Source organism: Chrysemys picta, chromosome 12, assembly GCF_011386835.1.
Source record: "Chrysemys picta bellii isolate R12L10 chromosome 12, ASM1138683v2, whole genome shotgun sequence".
In the NCBI taxonomy this organism is placed as follows: Eukaryota; Metazoa; Chordata; order Testudines; family Emydidae; genus Chrysemys; species Chrysemys picta.
In genome coordinates, this window is record NC_088802.1 from 31,200,895 (window position 1) to 31,221,520 (window position 20,626).

The following is a 20,626-nucleotide window of genomic DNA, read 5'->3' on the forward strand; positions in this document are numbered from 1 at the left end:
CTGTTAGATTTTTTGACTGCAGTTGCACATTAAGTGGATGTTTTCAGAGAAGTATCCACAATGACTCCAATTCTTTCTTGAGTGATAACATGTTTTTTCCCAATGTGCATTACTTTGCACTTACCAGCATTTAATTTCATCTGTCATTTTGTGGCCCAGTCACCCAGTTCAATAACAGCCCTTTGTATCTCTTCACATTCAGCTTAGACTTAAATTTCTTGAGTAATTTTGTATTGTCTGTAAATTTTGCCACCTAGCTGATCACCCCCTTTTCCAGATCATTTATGAATATGTTCAAAAGCATTCATCCCATTACAGGTCCTTAGTGGACCCTGCTATTTACTTCTCTCCATTGTGAAAACTGACCATTTATTTCTACCTGTTGATTCCTATTAACCAGTTACTGATCCATGAGAGGACCTTCCCTCTTATCCCACGACTACTTACTTTGCTTAAGAGCCTTTGTCAAAGGTTTTCTAAAAGTCCAAGTACACTATATCAAGTGGAGCACCATTGTCCATGTACTTGTTGACCCCCTCAAAGAATTTGAATAGATTGGTGAAGCATGATTTCCCTTTGCAATAACCATGTTTATTTTTTGCCAACATATCCTGTTTATCTGTGTGTCATAGTTCTGTTTCAAACAATGTGCCTGGTACTGAAGTTAGGCTTACTGACCTATAATTGCCAGGATAGCCTCTGATGCCCTTTTAAAAAATTGATATTACCATTAGCTATCCTCCAGACATATGGTACAGAGGCTGATTTAAGCAATAGTTTATATATTAGTTAGTAGTTCTGCAACTTCACATTTGAGTTCCTTCACAACTCTTGGGTGAATACCATCTGGTACTGATGACTCATTACTGTTTAATTTATCAATTTGTTCCAAAATCCCCTTGATTGACACCTCAATCTGGGACAGTGTCTCAGATGTTTCACCTAAAAAGAATGGCCCAGGTGTGGGAATCTCCCTCACATTCTCTGAAGTGAAGACCGATTCAAAGAATTCATTTAACTTCTTGCAATGGCCTTATCTTCCTTGAGTGCTCCTTTAGCATCTAAATTGTCTCATATTTCAAGCATGGAATTTCTATCCATAGAGATTCTATGGTACAGTTTGATTCATTCAAGATTTTCACTTTATTTGACTCTATGCTTTCTTTCACCTGTAGTGCCACTCCCCCACCAGTACGACCTATTCTGCCATTCCTATATGTTTCGTACCCTGGTATTACTATGTCCCATTGATTATCCTCATTCCACCAAGTTAAGTGACTCACAAACCTTAAAGAGACATGGGAAGTCTAAAGCTAATAGATGCACCGAAGGAGAACATTTTTTGGCAAAAATTGGAGAGTTTGGATGGATAGTGATGAAATTAAATATCTGTATGTGTTTCATAAAATATGCACAACTTCCAGAGTTCAGGCTACGTGCTCGATTCATGGAAATAAAGTGATTACAAGAAATATTAAACTCAACAGAAAGCTTCCAATTACCTTTCTCGAACAAACTCTGCCATTTCTTTTTGCATTTGTTTCCCCTTGAGTTGCTTTTGGAGCAGAATTTCAAACCCTGATACTGTGTTGTTCCCTTGCGGATCCTTCTTATCAGCCTGGAAGAGAAATGGCAGCTAGGACGTGTACAACACAAGACATGTCATGGCTCCTAGAATCCTAACTACAGCAATGCTGCCAAAAGATGTCATTCCAGGGGTGGGAACAGCTGCTTTTCTTCGCAGGAGGCTCCTCCTGGGATCTAAGCTGCTGATCAGAACATTAAAAACACTTTGAAATGCGCCTCGGAAGACCATTAAATGACTTCCTCCCCTCTGCTGAGCATCTACTCCATCAGTGCCTGATAGAATGTACCCAGTGTGATAGCCCCTTTAGTATGTAAAAGACCACCTCATTTCATGGGCTAATAATAATGCCATTCATTCATTCTTTCAATCATTGTTTGTTTCGTTACTTGGCCCAGTTCATCCCTAGGATAATTCCATTGACTTTGGAGCAGTTTGGAGCCCCCTCTCTCTGTGTTTCATTTTCACCTTTTTTCTTTCCCTCTTCCCTATACTTTCGATTAATGTCTAACTCCACCCCCCATGTCTCTGGGGCATAGGGGATATTTTCAGAATTGCTATGCTTTTTGCCTCACTGCGCTGCATGCTGTACTCACATATACAGTAAAGACTGCAGTAATCAAAAAGCAAGATGATCAGGGCTTGGATGAGAGTTTTGGCCATGATGACAGGCCAGATCCTAGAGAAGCTGTGCAGGAAGAAGTGGCAAGTGACGTGGCTGATGGGTAGGTCAACAGAGAGGGCTCAGGCAAAGATAGAATCAAGGTTGCTAGTCTGAATGACAGGGAAGGTGGTGGTGCTGTCCATCATGACAGAGAAGATAGAAGGGCTTGTGCTGGTGGCGGTGGTGGTGGATCAGGAGTTCCATTTTGGCCAGGTCCAGAGCAGAGAGGTAGCTCTGCGAATCATCAGCATGAAAAGAGGACGTGGGCTGAATGACCACTTAGAGAGAGATTAATGAGTCTGCTCTACAGCCTTGGCTAACAGCCATATGCCTTTTAGCTCATGCAGTAGTGGCTCATGCACTAAACTCCAGAGGTCCAAGGTTCAATCCTGCCCGCTGACAACGGGGTCTGTCGGAGTTACATCAGCACCTTAGCTGCTCCCTCTCTCCTCAGTGCAGCCTGGTCTGGTGGTTGGGACTGAGGCTAACAAACACTCCACTCTTCCTGCAGGAGCGATGTTCCCTCCCTTAAGCCTTTCCCTTGTTTTCTCTTTGTTCTGGAGAGCACCTCTAGCACCACACCGTCCCCTGTGCTTTATTAAAGGCCCTGCAGAAGTGACGCAGCAGAGTTGGTGCTGCTCCTTGCTAGTGTGTCTTTTTCAGCCACACTGAATTCTGATTTGCTCCGTAACACAAACCTAGCAATTTGTTCTGCTCTTCCTGAAACTCAGAAGCTGCTGCGAGTGGCATGTGGCTGGCTGCCTACTTACCCAGAAATAATCACAGTAGCTCCATTCAGTGGGTTTCAGCAACTGCTGTTCTTGCATTGTGTCTGGGTGGGGAAAAGTCACACAGTTTATCTGCAAAAAACAAGCAAAAGGCCTGTCAGACAGGGCAGGTAAAAAACAATGAAATGCTAGTGAATTAATAAGAAGCAAGTGAGTGGAATTTGTGCACCTCCAAACCAGCAAGTCTAGATGACATGCATCTCACTGTCAGAGAAGTAGCTGTTTAATTTGCTGAATTATAGACAATGATATTTGGAAAAACTCAGAGGTAGTGACAGCTTAGATGAAAGCAAATATGGTACCCATTTTCAAAAAACGAAAGAAGCCAGATTCTGGCAACTGTCATCCAGTGCGTTTAACCTGTATCTCTAATGAAACAATGGAACACAGATGAAAAGAAAACTGCAAACATCTAAAGAATAAACAGAACCACGAGAAACAGGCAGCACTGAGGGTTTTACAAATTGCACATCACCTCAGCCACACGTGGTTACTTTGGTGTTTGACAGAATCACATTTTTTGTTATTCCTATTGCACAGGAATACATGTGCCCAAAGAGCATTCAGATGAAAGCCCCAGACCTGCCAAATGCTCTATAGGCCACTCTGAAGTCAACTAGGCTTCATGTAGGTGCCCACACAGAGCAGTTTCCAAGACAGTGGCTATTGCACAGCAATTAACAGCAACTAAGAAAGTGTAAGGAAGGCCAAGGGTTTGAGCAATAACCTAGCAGCTCTTTTACGGCTTGTCTACACTTGAAAATTAATTCCGATTGAGGTGGGGTGTAAATGCAAAATGCAGTAACCATTCTGGAATAACCCCATGTCTGAATACTCTTATTCCGGAATAAGAGCACTTTGTTCCTCTTTAGTTTAATCCACTCTGAAAGCAGATTAAGTGTAACAGGAACAAAGCGCTCTGATTCCGGAATAAGAATGTCCATACATGGAGTTATTCAGGAATACCTAATCTAGAATCATAGAAGACTAGGGAGATCAGGGTTGGAAGAGACCTCAGGAGGTCATCTAGTCCAATCCCCTGCTTAAAGCAGGACCAACACCAACTAAATCATCTGAGAACAGCCGAGCTCCATCCTCTTTGGAACCCCCTTTAGGTAGTGGAAGGCTGCTATCAAATCCCCCTTCACTCTTCTCTTCTGCAGACTAAATAAGCCCAGTTCCCTCAGCCTTTCCTCCTAAATCATGTGCCCGAGCCTCCTAATCATTTTCGTTGCCCTCCGTTGGATTCTCTCCAATTTTTCCACATCCTTTCTGTGGTGGGGCCCCCAAAATTGGATGCAATACTGCAGATGTGGCCTCACCAGTGCTGAATAGAGGGGAATAATCACTTCCCTCAATCTGCTGGCAATGCTCCTACTACTGCAGCCCAATATGCCATTAGCCTTCTTGGTAACAAGGGCACACCGTTGACTCATATCCAGCTTCTCGTCCATTGTAATCCCCAAGTCCTTTTCTGCAGAACTGCCGCTCAGCAGTCAGTCCCCAGCTTATAGCAGTGCATGGGATTCTTCCATCCTAAGTGCAGGACTCTGCACTTGTCCTTCTTGAACCTCATCAGATTTCTTTTGGCCCAATCCTCCAATTTGTCTAGGTCCCTCTGGACCCTATCCCTACCGTCCAGCATATCTACCTCTCCCCCCATCTTAGTGTCATCCACAAACTTGCTGAGAGTGCAATCCATCCCATCATCCAGATCATTAATGAAGATGTTGAATAAGACCGATCCCTGAGGCACTCTGCTTGATACCGGCTGCCAACTAGACATTGAGCCCAACGATCTAGCCAGCTTTCTATCCACCTTATAGTCCATTCATTCAGCACAGCTGATCATGGAGACGCAAGGCCCCAAACACACTCCAGAATGGAGTACACAGGAGATGGTGGATCTTATTGCTGTGTGGGGAGAAGAGTCTATGCAGGCACAGTTCCGATCCAGCAGAAGAAACACTGACATCTATGCCAAGATTGTGTGGGGCATGGGGGAAAAGGCTACACAGAAGAACAGTGCCGTGTGAAAATAAAGGAGCTACGGCAAGCGTATCAGAGGACAAGGGAGGCGAATAGTTGCTCTGGTTCTGCCCTACAGACATGTCACTTTTATGAGGAGCTGCATGTGATTCTCTGCGGCGACCCCATCACTACCCCAAAACACTCTGTGGATACCTCCCAGGAACCCTGGGCGACCTCGAGCAACAACGAGAAGGACTTTGCTGACAAGGAAGAGGAGGAGGCGGAGGAGAATGTGAGGCAGGCAAGTGGAGGATTCCCTCTCACTGACAGCCAAGAACTGTTTTTAACCCTGGAGCCCATCCCTTCCCAGGACCAGTTGGCGGTGGAGCATGATGCCAGGGAAGGCACGTCTGGTGAGTACACATTACCAATCAAACTGTAGGGGTTACATGCAATTATTTTTTATGTTTAATCTCAACAAAAAAGTAGGGGTAGTAGGTATCAGTGGCCACTCCAGCTACACAGAGAGTGCTCTCCGAAAAAAGACTGTTTATGTGTACAGGGATGGCCCAGGAATCCTCCATGGAGATCTCTAGGAAGCCTTCATGAAGGTACTCCACAATCCTTTGCAGAAGGCTTCTGGGAAGGGCTGCCTTATTTCGTCCACCATGGTAGGACACTTTCCCACGCCACTCCAGTATTACCTCTGCTGGCATCATTGCAGCACATGGCATTGTAGCATAAAGGACCAGGTCTCTACCCAGACGCTTGCAGCATTTGCTCTGTTACTCTCAGGAGAGTGATAGTGCATAGGGTCACTGAGGGGAAACGGGGGAAGTTTTCAATGCTAGCCCTTAAACCGCAAACAATTCAACAAGTAATCCACCCCATTTGGTGAAATCTGGCTCACACAACGATGCTTTCCCAAACGTGCTGTGGTTGTGGTTGGAAGAGATAACCATGTACTGCAAACAGCATTGAAAAAAAAAGGTGGGGAGGGCAGCTTCCTGTTTGTCCCCCTCCCAACCCGATGCTGCTTTTGTAAAAGCAAACTATTTGGGGGGCTTTACACCAGTGCCTCTCCTCAGATTGCCAGGGGAAAGGGAATCCAAGGATGTCTTCACAAAAGCAGCAGCACAAGACCTCTTGCCCATGCCTCGTGTTCTTACTCACCATGGCCGGAGCAGCAAACCGACTCTTGCAGTAGCCAGCGGTTGTGATTACATTGTGGCCTGCAGTGAAGTGTATTGAGGGGTGGTTTTTTTAATTAAAAAAAATTAACCTTGCACCAGAAATAATCTATGCACTGTCAATGCTACCTTGGTGCTTTGCATTCCTAGCAGCTGAAAACTTGTCTGTCAACGCACACTGGGACAGAGATGTTCCCAGATGAGAAGGTGCAAAAAAGAAGACTCAGGAGGACATGTTCAATGAGTTAATGCACACCTCCAGAGTGACAAGACGGAGCTCAGAGCATGGAGGATTGCACTGTCCGAGAACCTGGACATGGACAGGGAGGAGAGGAGAGCATGCAGGGAACAAGACGTGCCATGCAAGAAGAGATGCTGAGGATTATGAAGGAGCAATCAGACATGTTGAGGCCTCTGGTTGAGGTTCAAGAAAGGCAGCTGGATGCTAGAGTCCCTCTGCAGCCTATGCTGAATCTGCTGCCATAATCGCCCAGTTCTACATCCTCTTCCCCCAAACATCCTATGAGGTGGAGGAGGGGGAATTCGGTATCCCTTGCACTTAACACCAGGGGAGGGTACAAGGACCAGAAGGCGCCCATTCCCAGACCTTTAATAGTTATTGCAGTGCACCTGTAAGCAAGCTTTCCTTGTTTCTCCCACCACAGTGTTATCGGCGCTTTTGCCCCAGGTTATCTTACTTTTCTTTGCTGTCTCTGTGTGTTTGTGTGCATAATATAACTTAACGGATTGAGGAGAAAAGGCTATTTTTTCATTCAACACCAGTGGTTGGTGAGGTGGAGTTTACAGGGGAGAAAACGCAATGGAGGGGACAGTTTGGTAAGGAACACAGATAAGTGTCACATTACTCTGGCTCATTGCTGAAACTGGTTTTCAAAGCCTCATGGAGATGGAGAGCTCCTCAACATGCTGTTCTTATTGCCCTGGTGTCTGACTGCTCAAAATTGGCTGTTAAGTGATCTGCCTCAACCCCCCACCCCAGCAGAAACTTTTCTCTCTTTGTTTCACAGATATTATGGAGCACACAGAAGGCAGCAATAACAATGAGGATATTACTTTCACTGAGGTCTAACATAGTAAGCAAACAATACCAGCAACCTTTTAAACGTCCAAAAGCACATTTCACCACCATTCTGCACTTGCTCAGCCTATGGGTGAACCAGTCCTTACTGCTGTCCAGGCTGCCTGTGTACGGCTTCATGAGCCATGGGAGCAAGGGGTAGGCTGGGTCTCCCAGGATCACAACTGGCATTGCAATATCACCAATGGTTATTTTGCAGGCTGGAAAGAAAGTACCTCTTTGCAGCTTTCTGAACAGACCTGTGTTCCTAACGATACACGTGTCATGCACCTTTCCCCAACCATCCCATGTTGATGTTGGTGAAATGGCCCCTATGATCCACCAGCGCTTGCAACACCATTGAGAAGTATGTCTTTTGGTTTATGTACTCTTTGGCAAGGTGGTCTGGTGCCAAGATAGGGATATGCATTCCATCTATTGCCCCACTGCAGTTAGGGAACCTCATCATGGTAAAACCATCCAGTATGTCCTGCACCTTGCTCGGAGTCACTACCCTTCCTAGCAGAAGTCTGTTGATGGCCTTGCAAACTTGGATCATAACAGATCTCAAGGTAGATTTACTCACTCCAAATTGATGCCCCATTGACTGGTAGCAGTCTGGCGCTGCAAGCTTCCACCGAGCAATCCCCACTTGCTTCTCATCTGTCAGAGCAGCTCTCATTTTAGTATTGCTGTGCTTCAGGGCTGGGGAAAGCTCTTCACACAGTTCCTGGAAAGTGGCCTTACGCATTCAAAAGTTCTGCAGCCACTGCTCATCATCCCATAGCTGCATAACAATGTGGTTCCACCAGTCAGCGCTTGTTTCCCAGGCCCAGAAACGGCGCTCAACCGTGTCAAGGTGATGCATGACTGTCGCCAGCAACTGTGAATTGCTCCGCTCTATGTCTTCCAGCAGGGCTGCTTGCATGGCATCACATTGTTCCATGTGGTGACTCCTGTATTAGCTGTGTAAATACTGCAGGATAAGGCGCGAGGTGTTTGTAATGCTTACAACAACAGTGTACAGCTGAGCAGGGTCCATGCTTATCATGCTGTGGCATCTGCACGGGTAACCCAAGCTTACAAAAAAAGGTGCGAAAAAGGCTTGGTTTGTTTGCAGTTGATTTCAGGGAGGGAGGGAGAGAGGGAGGTAAGTGCATCATGGGAGGCTAATACCATGTTCGCATGACCACCCACGCCAATGTTTGGTCCCATAAGCCAGTGCAAGCCCAACCCAAAATTCCACTTGGCTACGTGCACTGTGGGATAGCTACCCATAGTGCAGTGCTCCATGCATCGATGCAAGCCCTGCTAATGGGGATGCATTCCTCCGACACAATGAACGTAGTGTAGACATGCAAGATCAACTTGCTTAAATTGGAGGCTCGATGTTGACTTACATGAAGTAGACTTAACTTTGTAGTGTAGACATGGCCCAAGTTGTGCCTGACAAATCTCAGAGATGGAAATTGTGACAGGGCGTACATACCTGTTGACTAATATATGCTAGCTAGCATAGATACATATCATATTAATAATATGTGTTATCCACACCATATAGTTATTAGTATGCATTAAGCACAAATATTACAGCAGTTATATAGCCTAAATGGACTATGATTTTTACATAACCTTGCTCTCTTATGCTAAGTATCCCATATCCCCTTGCATTCACTGAAGTAAGTTTTGGCTTAAGCAAATAGGGAAGCTGACAAGATCAGGACAGATGTCTGGTTTACCACAGCAACAGAAAGGGAGTTACTCTCACTAGCCTGAATTGGAATGTCCCAAAGGAAGAGGACAAGAGATGTGATTGTTCTACCCTAGTACAAACCTAGGAGGTGCCTTCATGCTCTTTGATACCTGAAATGCATGTGTTCAGAGCAAAGAGATAAGAGGTAAACCACAGTACCAGAAAAACAAGATAGGAAGTTTCTTGGTTCAATCTAGTTTCAGAGGATGTACACAGTACCTTTTACTTGTGTAACCCCCTTGCGGTTTAGAGAGCATGGCCCCTTTAAATCTTTGTCCTGAGGGTGGGAGAGCTGATTGTTCCAGGCAGAGGATGTGCTGCCTTTTGGGGGCGGGGGACAGGGGGAAGAGCAGTGAGAAAGGGAGAGTGACAGGGTGGTGTGTCTGGGACTCCAGACAGAAGGGCTACAGCAAGCAGGCCCTCACAGAGTGAAGCAGCCAAGAACCAGCCCAGAGCCCAGGAGGGACAGAGCGGCTGACCAGGGACACCCCAGGACAGGAGCCAAGAGGAGCACTGTGCCAGGGAGGAATGTCCTGAGAAGGACACACCAGAGCTGGACCAAGTATCACTGCTGCCCCAAGTGGTGTGGGACCGTGAGTACTGGAGCTTGTGACTTTGCATTCGGAATAAGGAGAGAGGCTGTTAGCTAGTTAAGTGGGGGAGGTTGTCGCTCTGTGTGGCATTGCAGAGAGCAGCAGAAGAGGACACTGGAGGAGTTTGCTGGGGAAAGGTTACTGGCGCCGAAGATGACCAGGAGCACTCAAGACTCACCACTGGACTGGAACTCTGCCCAGGACTCCTGACCTCTGAGTGCAGACGCATTGCTGGGTTTCTGCCCTTTCAGACTGTGGTACTGAAGAAGAACTTTTTCATCAACCTAGCTACCGCTGCTCTAGGAAGTGGATTTCCTATACGGATGGAAAAACCCCTTCTGTTGCTTTAGGAAGTGTCTACACTGTGGCACTACAGAGGCATAGCTGCAGTGATGTAGTTGTGCCACTGTAGCGCATGTGCAGATACGGCCTCATTCGGAAGAGAACCTGCTGTGAGATTCTCCTCAGTGCTGTCACAGCAACAGTGATGGGCACTTGGACATGCAGATGAGACACACAGGATCCAGACAAAGTGAGTTTCCATTAAACAAAGGGAGGAGAAACAGGTCTGTACCACAGTAAATAGATCTTCAGCTACTGGGGAAAAGAAGTCCTTTGTTGTTTTTATAAGTGCTGTTTTCAAAGCCATTGTGGATGATGGAGGAGTCCTGGGATTTCTTTTCAAGCTGTCTGAGTTTTAAAAAATAATAAATACTTACAAATGACTTTCCTTGTGTCTTGCAGTAAGATTTGATAGTAAAAACATCAACAAGAAAACTGCTTCCTCTCAATAGAAAGTACAGAGACTTGGTCAGGTGTGGTGAGAAAATACTCAGATATATTGCCAAATTCACTGGGTTCAATTGTTCTTGGATGAGTTATCCTAAAATTGAAAACCAATGTGCACAGTCTAGCACTCACAAACTCTTGGCTGTGCACACTGCTAAGCAACCGTACAATAATAAATGAGGTGCTGGGCAGCACATAGCACTGCTGAGCAACCCTACATTAACAAGTGAAGTGCTTGGCTGTGCACGCCGCTACTGAGCAACCCTATAATAACAAAACAAAGTGTAAGATTAAATATGGGGCAAAGCTGCGGAAAGGAAGCAGATTGCAGCCATAAACTCTAATCTCTGTCTTGTCTTGCTGATCACTGTGGTATCCAAGAGATTTATATAATATGTTGTTCTATATGTACTCAGTGTATCCGTCTATGAATAGCCCCAGCAAAATCAATGGGACTGCTCAGTGCTCATAGGCTTTTGCAGTGCCAATGACCCCTTCTTCAATTATCTCTTCCAACTTGTCCTTTTTCTCCCTTTCCCCTCACGCACTTTTCCTCTATCACAGGGATCCCAGGGGGCTAAATTATATATTTAAAATCATTTTTAAAAGGTCTCTTTTGTATCATATCATGAAATGGGAACAATTCTCCACAGAGCAGCACCGCAACGGAAAACAAACTCCAGAGGTTTTATACAGTACATGTCTAACAGTACAGTCCTGGTCAACACCTTTGGCTTTTTGCAGAAAACAACTGTTTACCTCTAGCAATGGGTTTTTTGCTCCTCCCTTTCCCATCCCCAAGTACTCCAGCTTCTCGAAAGGCTTCTCTGTGTGATCTGTGCTAAGCACAGCTATGTGACTGCTCTAAGGCAAGGCACTGTACAGTCTCTTTACATTTATGTAATGTGGAAAGTCTGTTCATTTTTGGAATTGTTAAAGGGCTCTACAGAGACAAATTCCTGCCAAGTGACTCAGCAATAACTCTGAAATGCAAAAGTATTGTCTTCTTTACCTCTACCTCAAGGAGCTGCTGTTGGATCAAATCATATCAGCTGGAGGGATTTTCAGAGGATCCTAGGACTGGGCTGGCCAATCTCTTGGAGTTAAGCCTTTCTTCTTTTGTCCTCTACACCCAGAACAAAGGAGGATTTGGCCAGCAGCCCTCAGTCCCTGTACACTGGACCGTTTACAGCAGATAGAGAATAGTTTAACACCCTATTGGAACTGATTTCTAACACTGCACTTTTTCCCTCTTTGCTTTGATCTCCAAAGTGGATTAGACTGGAAGGACCTTTGAAAAATACTTGGGAAAAGCAGTAAAATGTCAAAAGGCAAAATGAAAGTGTTGCTTCCGGTGTGCAGTCAAATGGGGAGCTCCTGACAGACACTGCTGGGTCGGCATGGCATACTACTCAAGTGAAACGTCCTCTGGGGACAAAATGAGGATGTTTCTTTAATTAAATGACAATCCCAAAATGAATTCAATCCTGTGATTACAATGGGAGTTGCCCACAAGGCAGGAAATACCAGTGTCAAGGGTGTGTGCACACCTTCTACTCTGCCATTGTGCATATGCATTATCACAATGCAACTTGGATGACATGGTCACATGCTAACATAATGCAATACACCAATGGTTTTCAAATGGGTACTTGTGTCTTTAGGGGTTATCAGGAAGTACATGAGAAAAATCCCACAATGGTGGACAATGCATTTTATTTAGTAAGATTTGGCAATCATAGGTATATTATGACACTTTCTCAGAAGGGGGTACGTGGTAGACTCCATTATTTGGAAAGGTGTGCAACCTAAAATTTTTGAAAACCACTGCAATACACCATAGCATCGGTGGCCAAACTTACTGACCCTCCGAGCCGCATACAACCATATTCATAAGTTCAAGAGCCGAGGCATGCCTGCCAGACCTTGGGGCTTCTGCCTCACAGGATGCGCCTGCCGGGGCTTGGGGCTTCAGCTCACTCCTGCTGAAGCCCCGATCCCCAACAGATGCACCTTGCGGGGCTGAAGCCCCGAGACCTCCCTCCCCACTGGGCAGAAGCCCCTACCCCACCACTTCCCTGCAAAACAGAGGTCCCGAGCTGCCCTCTCCCTCCCCCAAGTCTGGTAGGTGGAGAATGGGGCGGGGCTCCGCAAGCCGGACTTTAACTGTAAAAGCCGCGGTTTGGCCATCCTCGAGCTATAGTCACAGTTTCTACAGCCTCTGGGTCTATAGTGTGACGTCCCTGGCACTGTGAGAATGGAAGCCACAATGACCAGGGCACGCTGGCCCTCCAAACCCCACAGGAGCATGAGACTACTGTATGCTGGAGCCATGGAGGCAGAGGTGGGGGAGGACCCCTGGCTTCCACAGACTGAGAACCAAGCCAATTCCAAACCTCATCCATCCCTGGAATCCCATGAAGGGAACTGAGCGCAAACCCTGCCTGGGTTTATCTTACTGACAGGCCCCTCCTCTCGCATATACTCTTGCACACTGAGCTCAGTCTGACTCCCACCGTGATCAACAAAAGTTTCACCTTTGCCTTCAATGGGAACAGGAGTGAGTCTATGGTTAAGAGATTTCCCACTACTGCTGGTTCAGCCTGTCGGGCCTCTTCCCTTCCTTGCTTCCATACTGGGAATGGGCTTCAGGAGATGTTGATTTTCCAAGAAACCCAAGGCTGCTTTGTCTCTTCTTGTCCTTACTGCCAAGGAAGCCAGCTGCTGGGGGTGACACATTTGCTTTAACTACTCTTGCACAGGTGGAGAGAGACATTCCAAGGAACTTCATTTGCAAGCTCAGTAAGCAACTGGTCCCGTGCCTCCAGGTGCTGATCAAAGATAATAGAAAGAGCAGGTTGCTTTTTCCAGGGCCTCTCGTCCCATGCTATGCCCAGCTGCGTCTCTTTGCTAGGTCCCTGAAACTTTCCTGTGCACATCTTGTGCTTGGACAGTTCTGACTCCCTCTTTGTGCACTCCTTCCACAAGTATCTCCATGCTTCTCCCCAAACTGCCCCTTAACCCTGGACCATGCTCCCGAGTCCTGTATCGCAAGCCATTTGCCATCTCCCAAACCAGCTTTTCTCCACAGTCCTTCAGGCAACAATCCTCTAATGCAGCGGTTTCCAAATTCTTCAGTCACAACTGACTTTTAGACCACCTGTATTTTCACAAGCACCTCCCACAGTCCTCAACCCCTGAGAATGACTTTCCCAATCTTGCAAATAGGCCAGGTCTTTATAATCCACACGATACACTGGTCTACAATTTTTGAGAAGTCGTCTGCTTCAGAGATAAAATGTGCTATCTATTATGTATTTTGATGTGCTGAATTCAAATATGACAATTAAAACAACGGATTGGCTACTATTTCTAAGATATTTAAGTTTTTACATTTTATGTCTATGTATATTGTGTAGATAGTAGAGTTTTAATCATAAATTGTAAACCTAGGTCTTTTCATGTGTTTATGGTTGCTTTACATGATAATATTTCACCTGTCCTGTTTATGTAACACTTTAAAAATCAGCAAAAGGGTTATATAAATAAAATTTATTATGAAACAAAAGGCAAAAAATTATTATGTACATAGTTTAGTCCTATTCAGTGTCTACTCGGCGCTTCTTGGCTTGTCTCTTGTATTCATTAAATGGAGCATCTCTTGTCACTGTCCAGAAATAGTCTGCAAGCATTGATGGGCTCCATTTGCCCTGATAGCGTTTCTCCATTGTTGCAATGTCCTGGTGAAATCGCTCGTCGTGCTCGTCGCTCACTGCTCCGCAGTTCGGTGGAAAAAAATCTAGATGAGAGTGCAAAAAATGTATCTTTAGTGACATGTTGCAACCAAGGATTTTGTATGCCTTGAGGAGGTTTTCCACCAACAACCTGTAGTTGTCTGCCTTGTTGTTTCCGAGAAAATTTATTGCCACTAACTGGAAGGCTTTCCATGCTGTCTTTTCCTTGCCACGCAGTGCATGGTCAAATGCATCATCTCGAAAAAGTTCACGAATCTGAGGACCAACAAAGACACCTTCCTTTATCTTAGCTTCACTTAACCTTGGAAATTTTCCATGGAGGTACTTGAAAGCTGCTTGTGTTTTGTCAATGGCCTTGACAAAGTTCTTCATCAGACCCAGCTTGATGTGTAAGGGTGGTAACAAAATCTTCCTTGATTCAACAAGTGGTGGATGCTGAACACTTTTCCTCCCTGGCTCCAATGACTGTCGGAGTCGCCAATCTTTCTTGATGTAGTGGGAATCTCTTGCACGACTATCCCATTTGCAGAGAAAACAGCAGTACTTTGTGTATCCAGTCTGCAGACCAAGCAAGAGAGCAACAATCTTCAAATCGCCACAAAGCTGCCACTGATGTTGGTCGTAGTTTATGCACCTCAAAAGTTGTTTCATGTTGTCATAGGTTTCCTTCATATGGACTGCATGACCAACTGGAATTGATGGCAAAACATTGCCATCATGCAGTAAAACAGCTTTAAGACTCGTCTTCAATGAATCAATGAACAGTCTCCACTCATCTGGATCGTGAACGATGTTGAGGGTTGCCATCACACCATCGATGTTGTTGCAGGCTACAAGATCACCTTCCATGAAGATCTTTTTTTTTTTTTGCCTCTGTCTTCACGAACAAGGTCAGCTCCCAGACTACAGCACTGAGCAGCACAGTATGGGGAGAAGGTGACCAGCCCTCTGTGGAGAAAGAAGTGGTTCGGGACTATTTAGAAAAACTGGACGTGCACAAGTCCATGGGGCCGGATGCGCTGCATCCCAGGGTGCTAAAGGAGTTGGCGGATGAGATTGCAGAGCCATTAGCCATTATTTTTGAAAACTCATGGTGATCGGGGGAGGTCCCAGATGACTGGAAAAAGGCTAATGTAGTGCCCATCTTTAAAAAAGGGAAGAAGGAGGATCCGGGTAACTACAGGCCAGTCATCCTCACCTCAGTCCCTGGAAAAATCATGGAGCAGGTCCTCAAGGAATCAATTATGAAGCACTTAGAGGAGAGGAAAGTGATCAGGAACAGTCAGTAGGGATTCACCAAGGGCAAGTCATGCCTGACTAACCTAATTGCCTTCTATGATGAGATAACTGGCTCTGTGGATGAGGGGAAATGTGTTATTCCTTGACTTTAGCAAAGCTTTTGATACGGTCTCCCACAGTATTCTTGCCGCCAAGTTAAAGAAGTATGGGCTGGATGAATGGACTGTAAGGTGGATAGAAAGCTGGCTAGATCGTTGGGCTCAACGGGTAGTGATCAATGGCTCCATGTCTAGTTGGCAGCCGGTTTCAAGCGGAGTGCCCCAAGGGTCGGTCCTGGGGCTGGTTTTGTTTAATATCTTTATTAATGATCTGGAGGATGGTGTGGACTGCACTCTCAGCAAGTTTGCAGATGACACTAAACTGGGAGGCGTGGTAGATACACTAGAGGGTAGGGATCGGATACAGAGGGACCTAGACAAATTAGAGGATTGGGCCAAAAAAAACCTGATGAGGTTCAACAACGACAAGTGCAGAGTCCTGCACTTAGGACGGAAGAATCCCATGCACTGCTACAGACTAGGGACCGAATGGCTGGGTGGCAGTTCTGCAGAAAAGGACCTAGGGGTCACAGTGGACGAGAAACTGGATATGAGTCAACAGTGTGCTCTTGTTGCCAAGAAGGCTAACGGCATTTTGGGCTGTATAAGTAGGGGCATTGCCAGCAGATCGAGGAACGTGATCGTTCCCCTTTATTCGACATTGGTGAGGCCTCATCTGGAATCCTGTGTCCAGTTTTGAGCCCCACACTACAAGAAGGATGTGGAAAAATTGGAAGGAGTCCAGCGGAGGGCAACAAAAATGATTAGGGGTCTGGAGCACATGACTTATGAGGAGAGGCTGAGGGAACTGGGATTGTTTAGTCTCCAGAAGAGAAGAATGAGGGAGGATTTGATAGCTGCTTTCAACTACCTGAGGGGGGGTTCTAAAGAGGCTGGAGCTCGGCTGTTCTCAGTGGTGGCAGATGACAGAACAAGGAGCAATGGTCTCAAGTTGCAGTGGGGGAGGTCTAGGTTGGATATTAGGAAAAACTTTTTCACTAGGAGAGTGGTGAAGCACTGGAATGTGTTACCTAGGGAGGTAGTGCAGTCTCCTTCTTTGGAGGTTTTTAAGGCCCGGCTTGACAAAGCCCTGGCTGGGATGATTTAGTTGGGAATTGGTCCTGCTTTGAGCAGGGGGTTGGACTAGATGACCTCCCGAGGTCCCTTCCAACCCTGATATTCTAGGATTCTATGATTCTATGAATGGGACAAGATCCTTTTGACGGTCACGGAACATGGAAACCCTAACATCACCTGCCAGGAGATTCCACTGCTGTAGTCTGGAGCCCAACAGCTCTGCCTTACTCTTGGGTAGTTCCAAATCCCTGAGAAGGTCATTCAGTTCACCTTGTGTTATGAGGTGTGGTTCAGAGGAGGAGGATGGGAGAAAATGTGGGTCCTGTGACATTGATGGTTCAGGACCAGAAGTTTCATCCTCTTCCTCTTCCTCGTCTGACTCAAGTGAGAATGATTCTGGTGCATCAACCGGCAGTCCTTCTACGTGGGGTAGTGGGAGTATAGCTGATGGAATGTTTGGATAATGCACAGTCCACTTTTTCTTCTTTGACACACCTTTCCCAACTGGAGGCACCATGCAGAAGTAACAATTGCTGGTATGATCTGTTGGCTCTCTCCAAATCATTGGCACTGCAAAAGGCATAGATTTCCTTTTCCTGTTCAACCACTGGCAAAGATTGGTTGCACAAGTGTTGCAGCATATGTGTGGAGCCCACCTCTTGTCCTGATCTCCAATTTTGCAGCCAAAATAAAAGTGATAGGCTTTCTTAACCATAGTGGTTATACTGCGCTTTTGTGATGCAAAGGTCACTTCACCACAAACATAGCAGAAGTTATCTGCACTGTTCACACAAGTACGAGGCATCTCTGCTCACTCTGGCTAAACAGAAATGTGTCCCTTTGCAAAATCAAACACTGACAAATAAGAGAGCACGACACTGTATGATTTCTAGAGCTGATATAGGGCAATTTGTTCAGCAGAGTGATGTAAGCTTCATTATGATTGCATCATCCATGACTTCTAGGAATAACATGATGCAATTCATATCATGGATGACGCAATACCAGCTTCAGATTGCATCATTCATTGTTTTGCCTAAAAAGCAAGTACTGTCCAAACCCAGTCATAGATTTATTCATAGATCCAGTCAAAGATGTATTTTAGTCATTTCTGGTTTAAATTGAGATCCCTTCCCTTTATAACTCACTTATCCTCCGCCGTTCCCAAGTCAAGGGTCATATATATTGACCCAATAGCATATCTTGAAAACTAGAGCCAATCAACAATTTTAAGCATCATTTTCGTTCTCAGTGACCCAGAATTAGTAAAGTTTGACTACATTTATTTCAGAAGCATTTTGGCTGTAGAGCAGTGATATCAGCAACAGACATAAAAATGCTCTGTTAGATGCCCCCAAGTCCCACAACTCTACAATGATATAAGACGGCTTCTTTGGTTAAAAAATCATTCTGGTTCAGAGGGAAATTAAAACAGCAATTAAAATATAAATAAACAAAACTGAAAAATGAGGAAGCTGGTAGCAATGACTACTCATCAGCAGTTAGGAAATGCAAACTACTGATAAAGATATCAATGAAAAATCTATGGCCAGTAAGAAGCAATTCTTTAAATGTGTCAAAAACAAATGAAATCCAAACAATGGTATAGTGCAGGGGTCAGCAACCTTTCAGAAGTAGTGTGCCAAATCTTCGTTTATTCACTCTAATTTAAAGTTTCACGTGCCAGTAATACATTTTAACCTTTTTAGAAGGTCTCTTTATATAAGCCTATAATATATAACTAAACTATTGTTGTAGTAAAGTAAATAAGGTTTCAAAATATTTAAGAAGCTTCATTTAAAATTAAATTAAAATACAGAGCCCCCCGGAGCGGTGGGCATGACCTGTGAATGCCACTGAAAATCAGCTCGCATGCCACCTTCGGCACATGTGCCATAGGTTGCCTACCCCTGGTACAGTGCCATTATGATAGGATAAGGACATAAAATTATCAACCACGATGCACAAAAGGCAGAAGTATTCCACAACTTTTTTTTGTTCTGTATTTGGAGAGAAGCAAGATGATGTATTAGTATCTTGCAATTCTATTCCATCAGTATTTTATTATCATGATGATGAGAAGCGACACAGCTTATAACCTGTATAGACTTTTCAAATCATTGGCAGGAGCCTGGGTCGCTATTTGACTGTGCTTTGCTGCATCACGTATAATATGCCCTGTGTTGTTCAGCACGGTGCTCCATGCACCAGAATCAGCTGGACAAGAAAGATTCATCACCTAGCCCAGTGAACATATGTCCTGCTGTTAACAACTAAAGCCTATCACTGACAAGCACCTATTAACCCTATCGGGTAAAGTACCATCTAGGGCAGTGGTCTCCAACCTTTTCAGTGTGGCGGGTGCTGGACGACGAGCCATGAAGGACCGTGGCCAGCGGAAAAGTATCCGCCGAAATGCCGAGAAGCGGCAACATCAAGAGGCGTCGCCGCCAAAATGCCGCCGAGAAGCAGCGTCATCAAGAGGCGTCGCCGCCAAAAATCCGCCGAAAATCAGCTGCATTTTGGCGGCGACGCCTCTTGATGAGGCTGCTTCTTGGTGGCATTTCAGCGGATGCTTCTCCGCCGGCCAGTACGCGGGCGTACATAGATGCCCCGGCGGGCGCCATGGCACCCGCGGGCACCGTGTTGGGGACCACTGATCTAGGGAGACTGCTGCAAAATCTGGAAGAGACAAGAACTTGGTATCACAACACCCTTAGTGAATTACCTGAATGAATGAACTCTCTAGCTAACTCAAGGAACCAGTCGTTGCAACTGTGCAGATGTGCTGGAGAAGCCAGCTTCAGGCCAGTTCCAACTGATAAGTAGCAAAATGACCTATATACAGTCTTGGAAGGATTAGATTTGTATTAGTAAATGTCCATTTCACCGTACATATGAATAGGTTACCTAGAGAGGTGGTGGAATCTCCTTTCTTAGAGGTTTTTAAGGTCAGGTTTGGCAAAGCCCTGGCTGGGACGATTTAGTTGGGGATTAAGCAGGGGGTTGGACTAGATTACCTCCTGAGGTCCCTTCCAACCCTGATATTCTATGATTCTATGATCTGTCAAAAATATATAAAAAAAACAAAGTCTGCCAAGCCTAGTTATACATATATTGTTTCATCAACTGACAACATGGTTATGTTAAACTAAATGCTTCCCAGAAAGCACGTAACTGAGTTAAAACCCTCTGAATGACTAAAATGTATGACATCTACTTGTATTTCACTCATCGTTTGTCTTAGTTGTCTAGAAATCATGTCTAATCACTAACTCAGTTGAGAATGTGGAGGCTGGAGAAACTCATCATACTAAGAGTTGTACAATTTGTAAGATGAAACCCTGAGTGTTTCAAAGAGCTCAGCCTAAATCACACAGACTTTGTTGACAAGAGAATTGACAGTTCATAGACAACAAGAGGAAGAAGCCTTGAATTGGCTTGTAAACTAAAGATTTTAGCACTGTTTGTATCTTTGGTTAAAGTGGCATAAGAGCCCACAGTACTGCTTAAATACCAGAGAAATTTGAAGGGCTTCAAAATTATCACCTGTATATTATGGTATGGGTTTAATGACAAATTGAGACAGGAAATAAAGTGCAATTTGTTAACAGTAAGGGCTGTCGATCACCAAGATGGGCTGACTGGTGGGATACTTGCAGAGGACCAGGTGTAATTCACAGTAGAATGAACACACTGTGGGGGAATTTCCTGGTGTTTCACTGTTGTCCTAGGTGTGTTTTTACACCCTATCTGGTCCTATCCCTTCTGCCAACCCCACAGAGCGCTCGACTCCCAGTGTGGACAGTGGCTACCTCCTGGCCTCTCTATGCCACGTTCCCAGTTGGCAATGGGCATGCCCAGCAGCCCCAGGCAGATGAAGGTGAGGACTTTAGCAGTGGTGCAAGCAGGGGCCCGGGCATTTACCAGACCTTGGGAAGCACTGCGCAGGACAAAGAGGTTCCTTGCTCTGAAATGGCTTACAAGTGAGCTCCACACAGCATGCATGGCTGCTAGGTGACTGCTGGACAGAAAGGTGACCAGAC

The 20,626-nt window shown here is 45.4% G+C and overlaps 1 protein-coding gene across 7 annotated transcripts in view; it reads right to left on the minus strand.

Moving 5' to 3' along the window:
* Window positions 1-20,626, minus strand: part of GAS7 (growth arrest specific 7) — a 224,483-nt gene that overhangs the window by 39,842 nt on the left and 164,015 nt on the right. For all 7 annotated transcript variants that reach the window (XM_005305109.3, XM_065562663.1, XM_005305110.3 and 4 more), the window contains 2 exons: window positions 3,020-3,109; window positions 1,503-1,618 (listed from right to left, as the gene is read on the minus strand). In XM_005305109.3, coding sequence (XP_005305166.1) covers window positions 1,503-1,618; window positions 3,020-3,109 — 206 coding nt within the window. The remainder of the gene's footprint in view (window positions 1-1,502; window positions 1,619-3,019; window positions 3,110-20,626) is intronic.